The sequence below is a fragment of the Periplaneta americana genome, chromosome 1 (assembly GCF_040183065.1).
Source record: "Periplaneta americana isolate PAMFEO1 chromosome 1, P.americana_PAMFEO1_priV1, whole genome shotgun sequence".
In the NCBI taxonomy this organism is placed as follows: Eukaryota; Metazoa; Arthropoda; class Insecta; order Blattodea; family Blattidae; genus Periplaneta; species Periplaneta americana.
In genome coordinates this window covers 85,386,084-85,408,750 of record NC_091117.1, presented here as the reverse complement: position 1 = coordinate 85,408,750, position 22,667 = coordinate 85,386,084, and the positions used below count along the sequence as shown (strand labels likewise).

Sequence of the window (22,667 nt, the reverse complement as noted above, 5' to 3'; positions counted from 1 at the left end):
CAATCTCTAACCCACATCGTCGGCTTAAGGCTGGTTCACAACAAACCGGGAACGGAAACGACAACGAGAACGAGAACGGAAATATTAAAATAAATCTATTTAAATGTGAGCATTCACAATTAACGAGAAGCTTGCCGGAGTCCGGGAACGGGAACGTGGAAGTTACTTGTGAATGCTCACATTTAAAAACATTTATTTTAACAATATTTCCATTCTCGTACTCGTTGTCGTTTTCGTTCCCGGTTTATTGTGGACCAGCCTTTAGAGTGTAAACCTGCTAACCAACAAAAAGGAAATTTTACAGGGGAAACAAAAAACTGAGTTTAATTTAACTCTAAAACTTTAGGACTAGATCTGTACTTTCGGTTTGGTCCTAAAGCTTCAGAGTTAGTTTATACTCAGTCTTTTGTTTCCCCTGTAAAATTTCCTTTTTATTAGTTAGCAGGTTTACACTCTAAGCCGATGAAATACGTTCTTTTTTTAATTTCGTCTTTAGAATTAACGCAATATACATTACTGCTAGAGATGGGTAAAAAATAACACAACAGTTATTTTGAAACTGTTCCGGTCTCGGAACTGTTGCAAAAATGAACAGTAGGTCGGAACCTCCTGTTCCGAAATAACAGTGTTCCGACTCCGAGCTGCTCACTTGCCCAGCTGTTGCGGGCTCGCAGTACCGCGTTGCACAAGGTATGTTCCGACTCCGAGATAACAGTCGGAACGTCGGAGCTTGTTCCGATGAACCAACGACAGCTGCAGTTACGCTGTTCTCGTTGTTCTTTATGTTATACTTGGAACTTCGTTGGATGAAGTTGGTACTTGAAACTCTCACGTGGTTGGAGGGGGGGCGCATGGAAATTGAAATCCTTGCGGTGGCGCGAACTTTAATATCAACATTTGTAAGACTGGCCAATCATCTGTAATGTTATAGTAAGTATTTAATAATCTGTAATATTCATTCCCGCTTTATGGTTTATTTCACCATTAGTTGACTAATTCTGTTTTATAAACATTCTACAAAGTCATAAAGTACGCATACTATTATTAATTCATTGATCAGCTGATTTTATACAAAGGTTAAAGTCGTAAATGGTAATGAGTGGTTTAGTTACAATGTCTGTATGTCGTTTGTTGAGGTTAAGTCTGACAAGCACAAGTTTTTGTGCTATCTTCTCTGTTATCAAAGAACGACAAAAATGTTGTAGCATTATTTGTTGGAAACTACCCATATAAGTACTGATTTGGAGAGCGAGGTTTAATGCGAAGTTTAAATTACACTTTGGTAAAGATGCGATTCCAACATTTTACTAACCCACTGCGGGGTTTCCAGGTTTCAGTACTGCCAATATATATCTTTTTTATTTATGAAATTGTAATATATATTATTATTATTATAACTGTGCATTAAGAAAAGTAAAAATAAAAATTAATGATTTGTTTTTTTTTTATTATGTAATAGAGAGAACAGAAATTACATACCATATGTTTTAAATGTTATGTTATTTTTTTTTTAGTCGGCTACCATGTACGAAAACAAAGTGTTGTATTCTGTCCTTGTAGTCAACAGCTGTGTAATTACTAACATTAAGCTTTTGAGTTCTGTCCGCATGCACAGCAATTTTCCAAAATCGATTCGAATGTGCATTGCAGTGCCATCTATAGATAAGAATGTGTACTATGTCATGCCTATGAGTGCTCCAGTGTGAGCAGCATGGTGAAGAGGGAAGGTACTGCACCGTTCGTTTGAACGACTCAACGACTCCGACTCATCACCACTGGTGTCTGTTATTTCGGAACTGTTATTTGGAACATAGTATTTTTTCGGAACCGGAACAGTCGGAACTGTTCCGGGAAAAGAACAACTTCGCCCATCACTAATTACTGCATTTACAGTTGCAACAAGCATAGAACTGTTGTGGATCCATTATTAGAACTGTGATGAAAGATATGATAAAAGCTTTGACATAGTGTAATGTAGTCAAAATCTTACATTTGATTATAACTTATATATTTGATAAAAATTTATCGCATTCTGTGACACAGAAATTTGATAGTGTAATATAGAGACGCGTACTTGATAAGCCCCAGGGCCTGGAGCCCTAAGTCCTTCCTTATCAGCATCGGAAACCCGTATTACCCCCCGAGACTTCACCCCAGCCTATTTTTAACTATTGCGGATGATAGATCAAATGAAAGAAAGATGAAGAGTGCTGGTGGAATTATACAGTATAAACGAGAGTATCCGAGATAAATCCTATGGAACGTCTGCTTTTTGTACCACAAATTCTATCACGACCTCGCTGGCGATCGAACTCGGGCCAAATGGATGGAAAACCAGAGCATTAGCGCTAGAGCCACAGACGCCATTCATTGTTCTGCCCAAGGGTAGATCTTTCACTGCAAACCCAGCTTTCTGTAACCTAAGGCATCACATTGACAACGGAAAAGTAGTCATGTCAAATAGAGCGTTCAACAACTGGTGTACAGTAATATTTTTATAAATGTAGCGATGATGGGCAAATAGAGTGATCACACAATGTGATCTTGACCTTCATGAGTAGTATGACATCATAACTGCACCATCTGTCATAATCGACTTCGCTGCAGTGTCGGACGACTCAGCGTCAAAACTGTTGTTATTTTCAATTGCTGCAACTGCACACAAAAGTGTCGAAATCTTATCTCTTCTCCCATTCCACATCAATTTGCTGTCACGCAATACGGGTTGCACTCCGGATAATATGCGTTAGTGTCAATGACATGGAAAGTAAAATAAGAGGATACAGCTGTTCCCGTTTCCTTGCAAAGTTCTCGGTGCCGTGGGTAACTTGTGTGCGAACTACTGTATAATCCTAATGCTCATTTGTCTCATAAGAGTACATCTTTCGGCTGAAAGAACTCATAAATATTTAAAGAGAAAGTCGAAATGAAGATGTAACCCTCTATACCAGTGGTTCCCAAACTTTTTGAAGGCGCGACCAGCGTATCGATAATTATACAGTATGGACACTTCGCGTCGGTACCTTTGATATAACAGGACTGATTTCAATGACCTTCAAACCAGTTTGAGCGTGAGATTCTGCTTTCTCCCAGGAGTTGGCACTGACATCACACTAGCTAGCAGTCGACACAGCGGAAATATAACACATACAATTAATACATCTAGGTAGGCCTACATTGTGTACTCAAATAAAATAAATTGGACCGATGAAATAATAAATCCGTCATTAACTGTAATGACTAAGACTCTATAGTTCCTTTATAGTGAGAGTTGAGACTTTGACCCCCATGAACAATTAAAATATGCAATGATTTGATAGCGCTGAAAATGGAAAAACAAAACTCCTATGAGAAGTAGGCCTACAACCATATACCTATATTATCTTGTATACGTATTGTACATTATGTCATTTTTCTTGTCTACTGACGACGCCATGAATGCTTGTAATTCTATCGGCTAATAAAGGTGTAATCTAATCTAATCTAATCTAATCTAATCTAATCTAATCTAATCTAATCTAATCCGTTCTACATGGAAACGAACTTGTCTTATATTTTCGGTTTGAAATTGTTTGCCTTCGGGTGCTGTTATGTTTGCGAGTTGGATTTCTTTGTTTTTCAGTGCTGTTAGGTTAAAATCGTATTCTTACTTCTAGCTCGTTGAATCGGAATGAAGGTATCAGTCCATTTAAACCAGAGGTCAGGACAGGTCCGTTTGCAACAAGGTCGCTAGATGTCGCTGTCGAACAGCTCTAAAGCCTCGTTCACATTTTTCAAGTAACTTGAATTCAAGTCACGTGATTTCAAATACCTGAATTCCAGTGGCGTAGCATAAAATTTTTAGCAGGGGAAGCCAACTCAAGTTGTCTTTCATGCAATATGAGAAAACGTATTACAAAAATACAGTCTTAAAATAAATAGTAGTCAATTTCAAGTCAGCAGTCGAAGATTGGTTGGAACATCGTAAGTAACACCCTAGATCATATATGTAACAGATATGTAGCTAGGAGTTATCTGTTACATACATGATCTAGGGTAACACCAATAAGGCATGACCTCAAATGATACGTAGTAAAATATGATTTCACGGTTTACATATATCTCTTAACAAATAGACACGTATACGTATAACGTTAGCTCACTCCCTGTCATACTTAGAGAAATCACGATATTAGTATCATTACGTAACTATGCGTCTGTCTTTTGGTTGTGTCCTTAATTGCCAGCAAGGGAGTCGGTCATTTGTTTTTTAAATCACACTTTTGTTCGTAAGTCAGTCTTGATAATACAATTGTCTTAAAAAAATTCAAGTAAATTGGTGTCAGGAACTGTTATTTCGCTCATTATTTATTATATCAGCCACAATGCACACTAACACTTCAACTGAACACAACTGACGAAAAGGGATAACTTGGAAACTACTTATTTTAAATGTTAAAGCTAGCTTCTTGCGAGCCTTGCGACTAGGGTAGTTTAGTTAGAAAGGGATGGAAAATCTGCGGGGTGGATTACACAGAAGAAACCAGTCTGCTTGGAAGCTGGTGTGTGCAGGCTTCTCGTTTACTACTGCATCACAAATCATCCTGAGCTGCCGCATCACAATATTTAACGCGTAAATATAAATTCTATTAAAATTAATAAATAGTTTTCTCCATAAACTGCAGGTTTATTACGAAATTATTATTAACTGGGGAAGCTAAGCTTTTTAGCTTACATTGACGCTACGCCACTGCTGAATTCAAGTCGCCGTTCAGACATATTCAAGTTATTTTGTTTTCAAGTAGGATAAAATGGCGTCCATGGATGTTGTGCAATTAGGAATTTCTGTAGTAGCAAACCTCCGTGCCAGGGAAATGATAAATATATTGAAGAAATGGAAGACGCGTTGTGCAGTATGGGTTAGGAATTAGATTAGTAACAGAAATACACGACCACTGACTGTTACAAATAGAATAAGTGAAATCTTCAAGCAAATGTAATAAAATACAAGCGAGTCTGATTTACCATAATTGAAAATGATTATCTTGAAGCTGTTACAGTTCCCCCACAAAAATCTACCAACCACATTGAACCATGCCAGTTTCGGCGATAAATGTCATCCCTTCAAGCAACGCTCTTCTCTTCTTAATCCCTCTTATCTTCCTCACTTCTTTTCTATCTACAGTTTAATGGTTTTTTATTATTTTTCATAGGCTATCTCATCTGTGTCCACGTTAAAATCTCTGCTGTTCAATTCTTCAATTAACTCTTCCTTTCTTTGCAGCTTCCTTTGCATTTATATTACGAAACTTTGGAGTTTCTATAATCTGCAGGCCTTCGTGAATTTTATACAACTTCAGAAACTCAAATATTTGGTCATTATTTCACTTACTGCTGTTTGCTATTATTTTTACGTTCCTAGTAGAACTGGAAAACAATCAGCTGTTAATTTAACGCTCTTAAAACAGTTGTTAATTTAAATTCCCGCTCTTTTCTCCTTGAATTCAAGTTATCAAGTGACGTTCACACTTTTCAAGTGTCCTTTCAAGTCAAGTAAAAAGTAGAAAGGGATCCAACTTCACTTGAAACTTGAATTCAAGCCATTAATTGATTTCAAGTTAACTTGAAACATAGTTCACACTTTTCAAGTTCGTCTTTTCAAGTGACTTGAATTCAAGTTACTTGAAAAGTGTGAACGAGGCTTTAGTCAGGTCCTCTCATCCCATTCTACCAATGCATAAGCATTGGAAAGACAAACAATCGAAAACCTTTATTGGAATGTCTTGAGTAATTTGAGGCTGCACATCCAGGCATTTTGAAAACTTATTTTATGAAATATATAAATCTTAACACAAATTTCTTTCACAATCTAATGTAAACAAACCGAATAAATAGCGTAAATATGGCGGCATGCGAAGACCTGACTTATCGACGGATCTTGGTTTGCAATAAATTGTAGTCGTTTCGTTAACTTTCATGCAATTTAGTGCAGCAATTCTAAACCGGAATGTCCGCACAGCACTTGAGGAGGGGCTGCGAACATAATAATAATAATAATAATAATAATAATAATAATAATAATAATAATAATACACAGTGTCCCGCTTAGACGGATAGAGAAATAAATGCTAATTTAAAGTATAAATAATGGTTTTATAACATAGCTTTTTGTATAACTTTATGTAAAAACTCTCCGAGTTTCGGAGAACGGTCCGTGTAACTCGATGTGTGCGCCTCGAGTTACCCTGAAGACATCTAAAAGGTATTCAACATTCTTCCAAGTGTCCCATAACGTTTGTGGGGTGATTAGCGCAGCTGCATGTATAATGCGTTGTCTCAAGTTTTTCCAAAGTGTCAACTGTATCACGTTGATACACAACACTTGTCACAGAGCCCCAGAGGAAAGTCAATGGGCGTCAAGTCGGTTGACCTAGATGGCCAGGCAAGGGTTCTCCTCTTCCGATCAACCTATTGGGAAAGTTTGCATTCAAGAAGCCACCCACTGCTCCATAGTAATGGGGTAGAGCCCCATGTTGCTGAAAACCCGATTCTGGGAGGAGGTGATCAACAATAAAAGTTCTGCAACATGTCCAGATACAAATTCCCTGTGACTGTTGCCTCGATGAAGAAGAAATGGTTCAATGACGGAATGTTCTGCTGAATGGCGCCAGACGTTGATGCGCATGGGGATAAGTGTTAAGATGTTAAACGGAAATCTCTTATTCTGATGATATATAATTTAGTGTAAATTTATATTTAAATTGTTCTGAAAATGTGATTATTCTTTGTTAGGTTTCACTTACCAGGCAAGAAACTATTCATATAAAATACTTTTTTTTTTCTCGAAAGGATTAAATATATACTGGTCCTTTAAATATCTTTGGCGTATTACATAAGGGGATAATACTGTACTACTGTCCATGAATGATGTAATTCATTAAGAAAATAATAGATACTGTATATATAAGTCAAAATTAGAATACCGCCTAATGCACAGTTCTTGTGAATACGCTTTTTACACGCGGTTCCTTGAAGAACGTCTTGTCGGGGTTTTACCACATTAATAATAATAATAATAATAATAATAATAATAATAATAATAATAATAATAATAATAATAAAATTTTTGCTAAGCGCTCTGGTACTATGTATTTTATTTACGACCACGCCCCTCTCTATGATAGGTGCTCAAATAGATTTTACCCTGGACCGAAGGAAGGAGTGCTTTCCCGAATCCCGTATGTTTTGCCTAAAAGCATCGAAGAATAAAATGTATTAATATATAATTTATTCTTTCCCCGGTTGGAAATGAACACAGGAATGCAGAAGTTGGGAACAAACAATTCAGAAAGGGGTGGGGGGAAATTCTCCACCTTCCGCATTTCCCACCCCTTCAATTCGAACACTGGTTATATCAACATTTCCTCTCACTGGCGCTATCCGTCAGGAAGTATGGTATATTATCATTCTTGTGGGTAGTGGGGGTCTATCTCAGGTGCAAATAGGCTACGTTGTTGCCACGCCTTTTCATAATCTTATAACGTGATAACCATGTAGTCGTAGATTGCTGTATAGACCGGAGGAAAAGACCATTGGTAACACTGTTACTACTATTATTTGTCCAATTAACCTGAGTTCAGGCCGTTTGCAGTAAATTGTGGTCGTTTCGTTAACTTTCATGTAATTTAGTGGAGTAATTCTCAACCAGAAGGTCTGCACAGCAGTTAAGGAGGTGGCGCGAACATAATAATAATAATAATAATAATAATAATAATAATAATAATAATGTAATAACTCAAAAAGTATTGAATGTTTTCAATTATACTAATAACAAGAGTCTCTAGCTTTAAAAATGTAGAACATAAGCTTACATAGAAATTTTACCCAATTTATCTCTTAACTGCGCTTTGGCCATCCAAAGGGTTGCGGTTCCCCGGTTGAGAATAATTGTGTTACTCTGTCTTAAGCCGGGGGACAATACCAAAGTAAAGTGAGAAAACGGTTAGCTTGTCTGACCGTGAAACGAGCGGGACCGGGTTCAAATCTTTGTTGGGACAAGTTACCTGGTTGGGGTTTTTTTTCCGAGATTTTCCCTTCAACCAATTGAAGCAAAAATGCTGGGTAACTTTCTGCATTGGATGTTATGGTTTATTTAACGACGCTCGCAACTGCAGAGGTTATATCAGTGTCGCCGGATGTGCCGGAATTTTGTCCCGCAGGAGTTCTTTTACATCCCAGTAAATCTACTGACATGAGCCTGTCGCATTTAAGCACACTTAAATGCCATCGACCTGGCCCGGGATCGAACCCGCAACCTTGGGCATAGAAGGCCAGCGCTATACCAACTCGCCAACCAGGTCGACTTCTGCATTGGATCTCGGACTCATTTCACCATCATTAATTCACATATCATCATCATCATCATCATCATCATCATCATCATCATCATCATCATCATCATCCATATCATAGAGTGGGTTAATTTTATGGTGCGGCATGCTGTATACTTGTACAAGAGCGCGGCCGTTCGGCTCCCGCGCTACCCAATCATTCCCAAAATACATAGGATAGGAGTGGTAATAGGGTTGCCAACTCTCCTGTATTTCCCGGGATCTCCCGTATTTGCCCCTAATTTTTAACAGACTCCCGGCTGTCGTATTATTCTTCTCTTCGAGCATTTTTTCCCTTATTTTTACGTAATATAAAAATTTTTATTCTAAACATTTGATTTTGCCGTGAATGATGATTTATATGATGAATTTTGTTGTTCAAGAAATGCATTAAAATGTGCAGCCTTTTTAGAAGGTAATAATACTTGTCAGAATTGTGTCCATGCTCACTCGTTTAAAATCAAACCATGTTAATGTTATAAATTGGAAAAACTGGCGAGTTTTGTTATAAGCATACCAAGTAGTAATGCTCATTCAAAGGGGATGTTTCATTTCATGAACAATAATTGAACAGAGAGTTGCAAACTGTAGTCTAATTCAACTATTATGCAAGACAAAATCTGTCTCAAAATCAGTGTCGGATTTAGGCCTAAGCAACCTACGCAGTTGCCTAGGGCGGCAATTTCCAGGGGGGGGGGGCATTTCTCTCTCTCTCTTTCTCTTCCTTTTTTATTTCCTTTGCTTTTTCCCCATTTTCATTTTGGAGTGAAATTTGTTTTTAAAACATTTGTTGGTAAATCTTTTTTGAAGTTTGTTCTTGAACACCTTGTGGAAGTCGGAAGTCGCAGTCACGGCAAGAGTAAAAGGAAAGTGTGCAATTATTATTTTGTAATGTCGGTATCACGTTATTATACTGTGAAACTGCTTAAATTGCTTGTATAAACAAGAATGTATTATTGAAAATCAAATTGGATATGTATTTCTTATTTATCGCTATGAATGGTAACCACAACTTACATTTCCAGTATAACCAACTGGGTGGCTCAGATAAAAGTAGCCCGCCTCCCGTTTGAATGCGAATGCGATATTTTGACTGCTTGAAATTCAATTATCGTATTCTATTGTATGGTATTATAACAAAGTGAGTAAACATCTACAACAATGGACAATTTTATGCACTAATCGATTGTTGGCATTCTTCCTGTCAGTCATCAATCGAATTATACGTGTCTGTGCGCATTCTGAAAAATGACTTACTTGATACAAGAAAAGTGGAAATTGTGGAAGCGTGTGTGAGAACAGGTTCGATTAAGGAAACCCGCGAAATTTTCAGGACAAGTTGCCGGATAGAGGACAACTTGCAAAGGGAGCAATACAGGGTTTGGTTGAAAAGTGGCGTGCTACGGGACCTGTGCAAAATACATCTGTGGAAGCTAGAAGTGTATTTGAACATAATTAGACTTCGCGTCTGTATTTAATCTCGGGCTACTTTTATCTTTATCTGCGCCATTCTGTATATCGTCAACAGTACTATTTAATCACTTTCCAGCATGTGCACTGTATTTCGATATGAAACGTTTATTCCGCAAAGAGTTGGAGATTATTTTTCAATTTACTTTATACTTCCTAAAGTAACAAATCCGTGGCGCCACAGCCCTTGAAGGGCCCAGACTGACCAGCCGGCTGCTGACCTCACGTTCACATGCCGAAGAAGAGGTGGACGATCATCCAACCAGAATGAGGTATCGTGTGGTTAGTACAATGATCCCCCAGCCGTTATAGGTGGCTTTCGAAACCGGATTTCGCTATCTATCGTAGCTCCCCATGTGCATCACGACGCTGGGTGGGCACCGGTCCCATATAGCCTACTGGCCGAAATTTCATAAGAAAATTTCTTCCCCCATGAGGACCCGAACCAGCGTGCATTCCGTAACGCGAGTCCTAGGCAGGATGCCTTAGGCCACGGCGCAGGACAAAGTAACAAATACTCGTAATAATTATACCACCAACAAAACAAATGCTTAAAAATAAACCACACCCTGGCTTTCACAAATCAATTTTGTTTCAACAATGATAATTAATTCCCTCTTGTTTGATTTTATTTTTTTATTATTATTGAAGTATTTCTCTTGCTGTATATATTCCACGGAAGTTCGTACATCTCATGCAATTCTAAAAAAAATGTTAGAATAAGGTGTATATATACCTACTGTATATATTTTTATTTATTTATTATGACTTATGGAAAAGTACACAGGCTAGATGCCCATCAAAGCACCTTCTTCACATAAACATACACGAATAATTTAACTTATAATTTATTGTTGATACCGGGTAATGATTCACATGAGCAGCAGTTATAAAATAGATATATGCAACTCAGAAAAGAAAACATGTAAGAGATGTAGCTTGTAATTATTCAGTATTGACAAAATAATTATAAATTTTATAAATTGATAATAAATTGTAGAGCCAAAACAGGAAAAAGTTGTGATATTTTTTTTTCGATCTAGAGATATTAAATACCAAATTTATTTTGTTTATATTTGGAGGGATATAAACTGGAATTAGTTTGAGTATTTCAGCGGAATCGGTATTATTTATGTTCATAATTTTCTGAGAAATATCATCCTGTAAGTCGTTCTTCTGTCATTGAACGTATGGAAACAAAAAAATCATCTCAGTAATCTAAGTAGTTGGGATCTGGAATGGACAAGGTATTTTGAATATCTTATAATATAGGAACCAAAGGAAGTTATTCTGTATCAACTCGATAGAATGAACGTTGCTTTTGCAACGAGGATTCCAAATTATTGTAGCACATTCCACTTGCTTCTAACCAGGTATAGGCCTAACCTAAAAACAGGTGGTTGCTTGAATAATTTCGAATTGCAAATCCAAGTGATTTGTAAGCAGAATTAGTAATTGTTAAAATGTGGGGTTTGAAAGTTAAATTAGTCTCAAATTCTATACCTAAATTAATTAGCTATTAATTTGAAAGTTAAATTAGTCTCAAATACTATACCTAAATTAATTAAATTAATTAGCTATTAATTTAAACAATCACATACTATCCACAATATCTGCTTGCAAGTTGCTACTTGCTACAAGTTAGCATTCACACGAGGAAAGTGGTGGAATCAAGTTGATCACGTGACGGGAAAGTGGACACAAAATTGACGAGTCGTCAACTCAAATTCTGCTTGACCGCCAAGTCACAACTTGACTGTCTCGACTATATCACACGGGGAAAGTTGAAGGAAAGTCGACTTGCTCTAAGCACTTGACTCCTGTAAACTATCCCCGTGTGACTTGACCTCTGGTCTCCCTATTTTCTTAAAAAAAGTTGGCAATCCTAAGTGGTGAGCACAATAAGCCTTAGGTTGCAGTGCAAGCCTTCGGGTCCCTCCTCCTTACAAGAGAAAAAAAAAGTGAGGAAAGGGGACCTCATCATCAAAAAAGTTGAGAAACATTGCAGACTGCAATAGCGTAGGCCTACCGGTAGTTCTACTGTAATAATTTATTAAAGGTCGTGGTCCCCTTTCTTCTTAAAGCGCCTCAGAGGAACTGAAATGTTCTGTCAACATCAATGCCACTAGCCCATAGTGGCCTCCAGTTGTGTTCGTCTGTGAGCATAAATAGAAAGGATCTCTAATGTGCTAGTTCTTCTGCACCGCAGTGACAGAACGTGATTTCGCGACGTGCCTCGTATAGTTGCGCGATTACAAGACAGTTGGCTATATCCGTGAACAGGAGTGCCAACATTGCATACCTACTGTATGTCACCTTGAATGACAGCACGTGAAGTAAAGCGAGTGAATGGCGTGCTATGTGTCAGAGCTGTAAAGCAAGTTGTGATGTGAATGTGTATACCATAGTACAAACATATAATTCAAATTTGCTCCATTGTTAAGTAATTTAATTATCAAAACTTAACGTCTTAGAGTAAGGTAAGTAATGTGAAGTGTTACAATGTATCGAAGACGATATCGATTCTCTGTTTATGACAAATTAGTGAAGTTATGTCAGCTGTTTACGTTACACCCACCAGTTGTATTAACAAAACTACTAAAGTCGGCTGTTTCAAGATAGTCTGATAAGTTTGATGGGACGATTAAGGTCGTGAGCGTTATGACATTGAAGACTGTGAATTAAATCAATTCAAGGTGATGTTCCTATCAACAAGAGTTGCAGCCCATAGGGCAAAGTGTTTTTCACCTTTACGGAAATTGCAGAATGTTACTGTACACAAGCCTGCACCAGTAGGATTGTGTATGTATATTCAAATTTGCATTTCTTAATTATATTGTCAATGTGGACTTGTTATTCTAGGAATTCGTGTTGAAAGGGAAAGTACATTCCGTCGAAGAATTGTTGAGAAATCCATATACCGAAGACCGCAGTGAATTAGTCAGTGAAAGTCTTACTGCGTCACTAACCTTGATACAAATACAAATTAACTTGTCTTTAGAGTCGCATGAAACGTGCATTCTTTGCATTGTCTATTTTCACCATAAAGATTCATTGTAATCTTAAACGTATATTTGGAACAAGACGTTACGCTGACTGAAATTAGAAGTTTTTATAGGTGGTGGTGTTTTCTTTGAGAATTCATGACGACTTACAAAAGTTATTTTATTTAGATTAGGTATCATTTTTGGCTAAACTAGCGCTTATGTAGTTCCCTTCGTACTCTGTTTATACACCTTGCATATACGAACGTGACAAGTTAGGTTTGGTTAGTTTATGCTTTTGTTATGCCTTGCATCCTATGATCTAGGCTTGCATATACAATCAACTGTATTTTCACAAAAAAAAAAAATCCCTTACAAATTCAACGATTTTCACTTCCGAAATCACCGGAACTGCATCAGCTCTAGTTTAAACTCATTTTTAATTTCATCTGTTTTTCAGTCGTTGCAATAAATTTGCTTCTTGGATACCGGTGCAAACATTTCAAAACTTCTGTAATAGGCCTATAGGCCTACCGTGAACCAGTGGACTACTTATACGTATACACCGACAAAGAATATCGTCGCATAGAATATAACTCAAAGTATACTTTGAAACTTTCACTAATAATGTCTTGTATTGTACTAAACCAGTCTAACTCTATCTTGCCATTATGTTTGTAAGCAAGCAACTTGGGCCATAGTTTATATACCGTGCTTGGGCTTGTAAAGCTCGGCCCCCGCATAGCCTACTAGAATTAATTTCCTGTTGATTTGAAAAAAGAAAAAAAAAACACATATTCATGGCCATGTTTTATTCTTCTTTCCACCCTTTCTTTTTCTTCTTTTACCGCTCTTCTTACAATTAGATCGCTTAGAATCGTTTGTGCCATTGTAATAATTCTTATTCACTTATGGCTGAATATTCGCGAGTGTAACTGATCATTGAAACAAGCGAACAATATTATATTAAATTTATGGGACTGGAGGACAGAAGGGAAATGCATTTCCAACACTCAGTTTGTTGTTGGCTTTATTTATAGACGCCACCATCGAACCATGATATTGACGTCTGCGTGCTACTTAATCTGTGAAACTAGCGCTGAGATAGTTCCGATGATTTCGGATGTGAAAATCGTTCAATTTATAAGGATTTTTTTTTTGTGGCGATGCAGTTGATTGTACATATATGCAAGGCATAACAAAAGCCTAAAATGAACAAACCTAATGTGTCACATGGCGACCATTTTCACAGCAACTTTCCAACCTTATTCCGGTTCGAAATTGGCGTCTCCATTCAATTTGTCTTTTGTTTACGGTACATATGACTAGACTAGAAGTCAAATATGTAAATACATTCTACCTTTCTTTGGTACCTAATGCAATTGTAAAGAAATACCAAATATACTTTTTGCTCCTATCTCGGCTCACTAGACTGCAGTATTTGAAAGGAACAGAGTTTATTTTCATATAGGCCACAGTTCAAGCACAGAATACAGGCCTACTGCGAAACTGTATGTTATGTAAAATTATGAAGAGTGTAGGCCCTAAACATTCAGAAATCAGCTTAACATAACTTGTACCTGCCAGTTCTGGGATGTATCTCATCTGGTTCCGAAGAAAATGGTAATGAGCTACTTCAGGACACAGCATTTTTTTATGAAATATATAAAAATTAATAATAACTTTGGGGGGGGGGGGCAAGAAAGACATTTCTTATGATTTCTATTCACACCTATGTAAGGTCACTTGATATAGCAAGTCATCAAAATCTGAGACTTCAAGGGAGATTTTAATTCGAAAACTATTGATTTGACATGGAATGACTCAATTAGACTCAAATACTAATTGAATAACTAACAACCATGATTTGACTGCCAATATTTAAATTTGATTAGGCCTATACCAGTAATTTTAAAAACCATCTATACTCCAGAAGATTAAATCTCATCTGGGTTATTTATGTGGAAGTAGAATGGGTAAAATGAAAACAGATCAAAGTGTGAATATATGCAAAGCGAACAGTTAATTCGAGGATGGTGTGTTTCTTTTGTTTCTGCAATGAAATAACTGCAGAAAAGATACCCTGCAAATGTGGAAATACATAAAAATTTTGCCAGACTATGTCCCTGTTATGCTTTCCAACAAATCAAGGATTTCTTAATTCCATAGAGGGAGCAGTTTAACATCTCCCTAAACGTTGCTGGAAAAGTTCAATATTCGTACAGTGGCAAACAGTGAACTTAATTAAATGGCAAAATGTCAGCAGTCCTAATTGTTTTTGGTGTGAAATTAGTGTGTCCAAAGATGCATCAAATATATAAGTCCTACAGTAGCAAACAATAGCTATACTTAATTAAGTTGCAAAATATCAGCAGTCCCAGTGATTTTAAGTCAGCGAGTACAAAGATTCATAAAATATAAACGCATTCAACGAATTTGCTATCAGTGATGTGTCTTCCTTGGTCAGATGCAGAGGTGGAGAGAATATTTAGTCAAGTGAATACTGCAATCATTAAAACCAAAATTAGAAATATGATGGAGACGTATTTTATTTTTCTTTTACGGAGGAGTTGCCAGCGACTTGCACATCATTTGAGGCTTGCTGTGTTCACAATTCCTTCCACAGGGATGATTGTTAAGTGTGTAGGACTGCATTTATATAAGTATCATAATTCACTGTTTCATGTCGTCTATCGATTCAGTTACACAGCACTCAGTTCCGACGAAGTTCGCAATTAACACCCCTCCTAGCTACTGGCATAGCTCAGTTGGCAAGGACACTTGCTTGCTGATCTGAAGTTGCAGTCGGCTGATTACCTGGCTGGGTTTTTTCCGAGGTTTTCCCCAACCATAAGGCGAATGTCAGGTAATCTGTGACAAATCCTCGGCTTCATCTCGCTATCACCAATCCCATTGAAGCTAAATAACCTAGTAGTTGATAGAGCGTCGTTAAATAACAAAGTTAAAAAATCCCTCTCTTTCTCCTGTGAGTTCTGCAGTCCCCTTAGAAATATGCCAACTATATGAAAGTCATGGTACTACTGTACATCTTGCTGCGTCCTGTGTTGACCTGAAACTGTTGAATAGTGAAAGATGGAGTGTAAATTATTGATGGCAGAATGTGCCCGAGGGTCCAACGCTGAAAATTTGCTCAGCATTTGCTTCAAATTGGTTGAGAAAAGATCCCAACAAGGATTCGAACCCAGGCCCTCTAGTTTCATCGTTATATATGCTGGCCACTACTCCACAGTAGTGGGCTGAGACGTAGTTATTATTACAATCAGTTTCTAATTTAGGGCTGCACCAAAAATGGCATAGTGTATATTAAAACATTTGAGACTGTAGTGAGTTACAAAACACCTACAACTGCAGGTGTTTCAACAGCTGTATCTGCATCTGAATAAACAAGATATGTAATTAGTCATTTTCTACTTTTGTGTTTAATAATTATTTGTACTACGGTGTCTTATTAGTGCATTATTTAACAATGAAGTACAAAATAATATCGACAGAAAAGAACATTTTGTGGGTTTTGTGCTATTTTGAAGGGTGTAGTGGCTTTTTTGCAGCTTGCAGTTGGTAATACTAGTTACTGTGCCAGTTTCTGTCTAATGGCCAATGGAATGGGACAGTTCATTTAGTTTGTTTTGTTATGAACTTTTGAATTCAGTGTTCGTTTTGTTTGTAACCACAACAGTGGCATACGCAGAATTTTGTAAATGGTGGAGTTATTAAAATATTAGCCTATTTATAATTGACACCGGTATTTTAAATTTCGTGTATTATTATTATTATTATTATTATTATTATTATTATTATTATTATTATTATTATTATTATTACTAGTAAAACCTTTAATATTACCTCAGGTGTAAGACAGGGAGATGGTTTATCTGCAATTTTGTTCGATTTGGCCTTCGATAGAATATTGAAACAAATATCACTGGCAGTATTTTATATAAATATAAACAAATAATATGCGTATATGCCCTGATTGCTAGACATATGAATGATTTACAAGAAATGTTTACAACAATTGAATCAGTGGGAAAAGTAGCGTATTTAAAAATCAGTGAAGATAAAACAAAATATATGAAGATGGAAATGGATTAGACAGATTACATAAGACCAAGAACAACAATAAAAATAGGAAACTATAATTTTGGAAATGTTACTACCTTCACGTAAAGTAAATAACAAAGGAACAATATCTGAAGAAATAAACAATAGAATATTAATAGGAAATAAAGCCCATTTGGCAAACATTAAACTAATAAAATCAAGACTTTTAATCAGAACAACTAAATTAAAAATATATAGTACCTTAATAAAGCCAGTAGTGACATATTCTGCTGAATCATGGGTGTTGAAAAAAAATGACGAAAATGCATTAAGAATATTCGAAAGAAAAATTATTAGATGCATATATGGACCAGTATTTGAAGCTGGAGAATGGAGAATTAGATAAAACATGGAAATTGACCAAATACTGAAAGAAGCAGATTTAGTAAAACATATCAAATCCATGAGACTGAGATGGCTGGGTCATGTGGAGAGAATGCAAGAAGGAAGATGCCAAAACTCCTGCTTCATGGACACATTGTAGGAGTAAGAAAGAAAGGAAGACCTAGGAAGAGGTGGTTACAGGACGTTGAGATGGATATGGGAAGAATGGGTATAACATAATGGAAAAGGAAGATTCAAGATAGAGACAAGTGGAGGAAAATTGTGAAGGAGGCCAAAGCTCATAAAGGGCTGTAGAGCCAGAAAAGAAGATTATTATTATTATTATTATTATTGTTATTATTATTATTATTATTATTATTATTATTATTATTATTATTTTACGCTAGGTAAATTTATTAATATTATACTATGTTCTGATAGAACATATTCATGAATATCGTTATAAAATCTTTGAAACGTAATTTTTTTCACAGCCATCCAATTTTTAGCAAATTTTAACTTCCGTTTAATTTTGTAAATTAAAAAATGCTTGCATTATTATTATTATTATTATTATTTGCATAGGCCTGTGAAACTTTTAATAACAAGACAGTTCATGGAAACAGTCAAATATACTGAAATAAATTTAATTATTGAACACAATAATGGAACATGAAACTCACCAAGGATAAAGAGTGAAACTGGCATTCGATGAATATATTGAAGGAGGGGTAGGAGAATTCCTATGCCTTATGTCGATGTAGATTTTATTACTATGACAGTGAAAAATTAGAGAAGGGAAAATGATTATGGATAAAAAAATTCAAATCTAAACATGCCATTTTTTTTTTTTTAAGTTAGAGGGGAATTCAAACTCGGTAATCTCCCCCTTGCATACGTCTCTGATACCGCAGAGTATATTATGGCTCCTCATATGTTTTCTATTGAACAACGTGTAGGCCTATTTATTTATGATTCATTTATGTTAACACAGTCTGCTTGTCAAGTTCAAAGTTTTTTTTTCAAGAAAGATTGCCAGATGTAAAAGTTCCAGGGTCGTACAACAGTCCACGCTCTTTATAAGAAATGTCATGTGATGGGAAGTGTTCAGGCTAAGAAATCGAACAGACCGTGTAGGGTTCTGACCAAAGAAACATTAGATGACATTGATCATTGCTTGGAAAATTCTCCTAAAAATCCATTTGGCACCTTTCACAACTACCTAGGGACTTATGGTTCTATGTGAAGAGTTACAAAATTGTTAGAATTAAAGCACATTGTTGTGGCAGATGAACTTGAACCGAGTGATCTTGTACTTAGGCGCATATTTTGTGAGGATGGTAGTGGTAGTGATAGTGGTAGTTTATTATTAGCCTATATCCCAAATCTCTTCTCAGTACATATGAAGAGAAGGGATATGTGACTGTTGATAGTGATTCGTCTGGCGGACGGGGACATTAAGCTTGGCGGCCCTCTTGGTGCTATTCAACAGGAATAGGCTATGTGCCAGCACCGGGTTTCCCCTTCTCTCTTCATCTTCATCATCATTATCATCCATTCCCAATAGGTACCTACAGTACTACACTTACTCGAACACACATACACTCATCCTAGTACACAACATAACTCTCTGTAGATACACATCATGCACAGCATGACCCACCAAAGTGGTGTGCAATTTGAAAATGGGTGAAAGTCCTGCCAACTATTCGCAATATGCAGAACCCGAATTATGCAAATGAAGTGGTAGCTTGGGTACACACTATTATTATTATTATTATTATTATTATTATTATTATTATTATTATTATTATTATTATTATTATTATTATTCCTACTTTTTTAAATTTTTCTTCCTGGTGATAACTTGAGACTGTGTTATTATCTAATGTCTTCATTTCTTCCATAATGAGAGTATAGTTGCCTGGTACTATAATTAAGAATGTGAATTTGTAATGGGAATAGCTTTAGTAAGGGTAGGCTTACTCTTATTGTCAGATGCATTTTTTAGTACTATAGCAATATAAGAGTAACATGTTTTATAGAGTGAGCTATAAATTATTTCTGTTAGGTTTTTCCAAAATTCAGGAACTGGAATTCCATCTTGATAAAAAAATAAGCAATGGGTTGGATTCTAAGATATCAGTAGTAAGTTTCTTTTATCTTAAGACGGCATGTAAGAGATACTACTAGGCCTACACTTATTTCAAGGTAAAGAAAAAACTGATAAAGGGTTCTAATTTTTTCCAATAGGCTCAGTGTGGCAAGAAGGTGCTAATCAGTTATCCACAACCAGCAGCATGGGTTCTTCAAGCTCCAAGACGATGAAGGTTACGAGTAGAAAAGGCAAGTGTTTAATTATTTTTAAAGATTGTGTATTATTTTAACTGCAGTGAGCGAGTGATACAGTGCATACATTTTATATTCCTCTGCTCATGGAAGTAGAGTCGAAGCGGCAATACACAGCATAGCTGCATGCCGTGGGACCGGTGAAGTACAGAAAACGTGCCTACCTTTTTCAAAGACGATGTTCAAAGTATCCTCCATTTCCCTGAGGCAGATGTTGCACACTGATTCAGAAGTGAAAAATCCTTGCCGAAATTCAAATTTCTACCTTATATTAAAACATAATTGTTTATGCATTTCTTTTAATAAATAATTGGAGTAATTTATCCTTATATAAAATATGTCTCTAACTTCATTTTTACTGTTATTCTTAGTATTCGAAACAAGAAACTTATAATTTATACGATTTTAGAAAAATAAAGTTTCTGAATATGGTAATAAATTATAATTTTGAATTATAATATAAATATACGACTTTTCGGACTTTGTTTATTACTTTTCCATAAAATAAGCTATAATTTATTCGGGGACTTTTTCATTTGTAAATAGCATTATAAATTTTATGTGTAATGTTTTAAATGTTTATAGACGTACAACATTTTGAGAATGAGATAGGATGACATTTATTATGCCGAAATATAGGATGACATTTATTATGCCGAAATATTTCTGGACACACGTACAGTTCGATCAATAGAGAATTTTTTTTCGGAATCTAGCCAATTTGGAGTGTAAATGAATTTAATTGCTGCCCTGTAAGCTCCTGAATAATATCAATTTATTGTCCTTCACTTCTCTTTATCACACAGTCTTGTTTATGTTAGATGTATTGCTGAATGGTTTCGTTTTAGGTAGGAAGTAAGTTATTAATTTTCTCTAAATGCACCCTTATAAAGTGTAGTTTCCCTTATAAAAACGTAATCAGAGTTTGTATACATTCATTCATTTATTTTATTCCATAGATCTTACATGAGCAATGAAGCTTTAAGATGTGGAACATGTCAACATTTTACAATATTACAATTACAATTTTTACAAATTTTTATAGTTTTACAATTTAGTAATTTTCTACAATTTTTACAATTTTGTACAATTTTTTTACATTTTGGCGAGATGTAGTGAGATGAGATGAGGTCCGAGGATTCGCCAAAATATTACCCGGCATTTGCCTTTTCGGTGGGGGAAACCTCGGAAAAACCCAACCAGGTAATCAAATCAAAGGGGTTGATGCCAAGGACTCGCCATAGACCATCCAGCTTCAGTCCCACGGCTGGGGAAAACCTCCAAAGAAACCAAAGTCCAAAGGGGGATCCAACCCAAAGCCCGAACGCAGCTCCGGATCAGCAGCCCAGCAAGTCTGCTGACTGAGCTACATCGATGGCTCTACTAAAAGTATACAATACATAGCCAATCAGATTATTAAATTTACAAACGCAAACGATCATCCATAAGTTGAGCTATATTATAATACAAAACAATTTAATTAAATTTAAGGCATAAACAATTCAACCAGTTGTGATATACAGAAATTGATAAACATATCATGCAAACTACTTCAAATTACAAACACAAACAATTTATCAGTAGAGCTATATAGATTACTATTCAATTTAAAGCATATACAATTTATCGGCCAAAACTATACAAATATATACAATACAAAGTAGCATACTTTCATTAAGCTATACAAATTTGTGCAATTAATATCAAGTAGATTAATTCAATTTATAATCATAAACAATTCATCAGTTGAGCTATACATATTACCATTCAATTTGCAGTAGGTCTATATACAATTCATCAGTAGAGCTACACAGACTAGTAATCATTTTAAGAACATATACAATTCATCAGCCAAACTATACAAACATATACAATCAAATTAGTTCAATTTACAAACTTATTTTCGTTAAGCTATACAATTCATATGAAGTAGATTAATTCAATTTATAAGCTTAAACAATTCATCAGTTGACCTATACAGTATACTATTCAATTTACAGTACATATAATTCATCAGTTATGCTAAACAAAAAATACAATACATAGTAAACAGATTAAGTCAATATAAAAACATATTTTAGTTGAGCTATATAAAATTGCACATGTCATTTAAGTAGAATAATTCAATTCACAAGCATAAACAATTCATCAATTGTGTAGAAGGTATGAGTATGTAGAAATTTGGTTAATTCTTTTCTGAACCTTTTCTCGTTGTTCTTCAAATCTTTAAGATAATTAGGCAGTGCATTGAAGACTGTTATACATGAATAGCGAACTCCTTTTTTAAAACAGCTTAGACTAACAGAGGGTAGATGAAGATCTGATTTATGTCTTGTATTAAAATGATGAATGTCTTGATTAGTACTGAATTTATCTTGGTTCTTAATATACAGCATCATTAGGGAAAGAATGTATTCACAAGGTAAAGTCAAGATTTCTAAGTTTCGGAAGATATTTTTACATGAGGTCCTTTTATGCACACCGGCCATTATTCTTATAGCTTTCTTTTGTAAAACAAAAACGTGTTTAGCTTCAGACGAGTTACCCCAGAATATTAATCCATATTTCATTACAGAGTGAAAATATGCAAAGTATGACATTTTAAGTAAGTTTATATCACCAATAGTAGATAAGGATCTTAATACATAACAGGCAGAGCTCAATTTACGAGTAATACATTCTATATGCGTTTTCCAGTTCAAGTGATTATCCAATTCTAAACCAAGAAACTTTGTGCTTATAGATTCTTTGAGATGAGTTCCATTTAATCGAATACTGTAGGAAACCTGAGCACTATTGTGTGTACTAAATTTGACTGCACTGGTTTTATCAACATTAAGTGCTAGTTTATTTGCATGGAACCATTCATTCATTAGATTCAGCACTGTATTAGAAGTGTTTATAAAATGATCGTATTGTTTGCTTGAAATAATTACACTTGTATCATCTGCAAATAAAATTACATGGGATGAATTGTTTATGGTCAAGGCTAAATCATTAATATAAACTAGAAACAACAATGGACCTAAAATTGACCCCTGCGGAACAC

At 35.7% G+C, this 22,667-nt stretch overlaps 1 protein-coding gene across 3 annotated transcripts in view; it reads left to right on the top strand.

The window, feature by feature from the left end:
- Window positions 1–12,047: 12,047 nt before the first annotated feature.
- Window positions 12,048–22,667, top strand: part of LOC138697821 (apoptosis-inducing factor 3) — an 84,941-nt gene continuing 74,321 nt past the window's right edge. The window contains exons 1-2 of one of the 3 annotated variants that reach the window (XM_069823367.1): window positions 12,048–12,319; window positions 19,523–19,615. In XM_069823367.1, coding sequence (XP_069679468.1) covers window positions 19,570–19,615 — 46 coding nt within the window. In that variant the 5' untranslated portion in view covers window positions 12,048–12,319; window positions 19,523–19,569. Of the gene's footprint in view, window positions 12,320–12,395; window positions 12,642–19,522; window positions 19,616–22,667 lie in introns of those variants that run through there. The other 2 variants (XM_069823357.1, XM_069823377.1) reach the window with 2 other exon arrangements.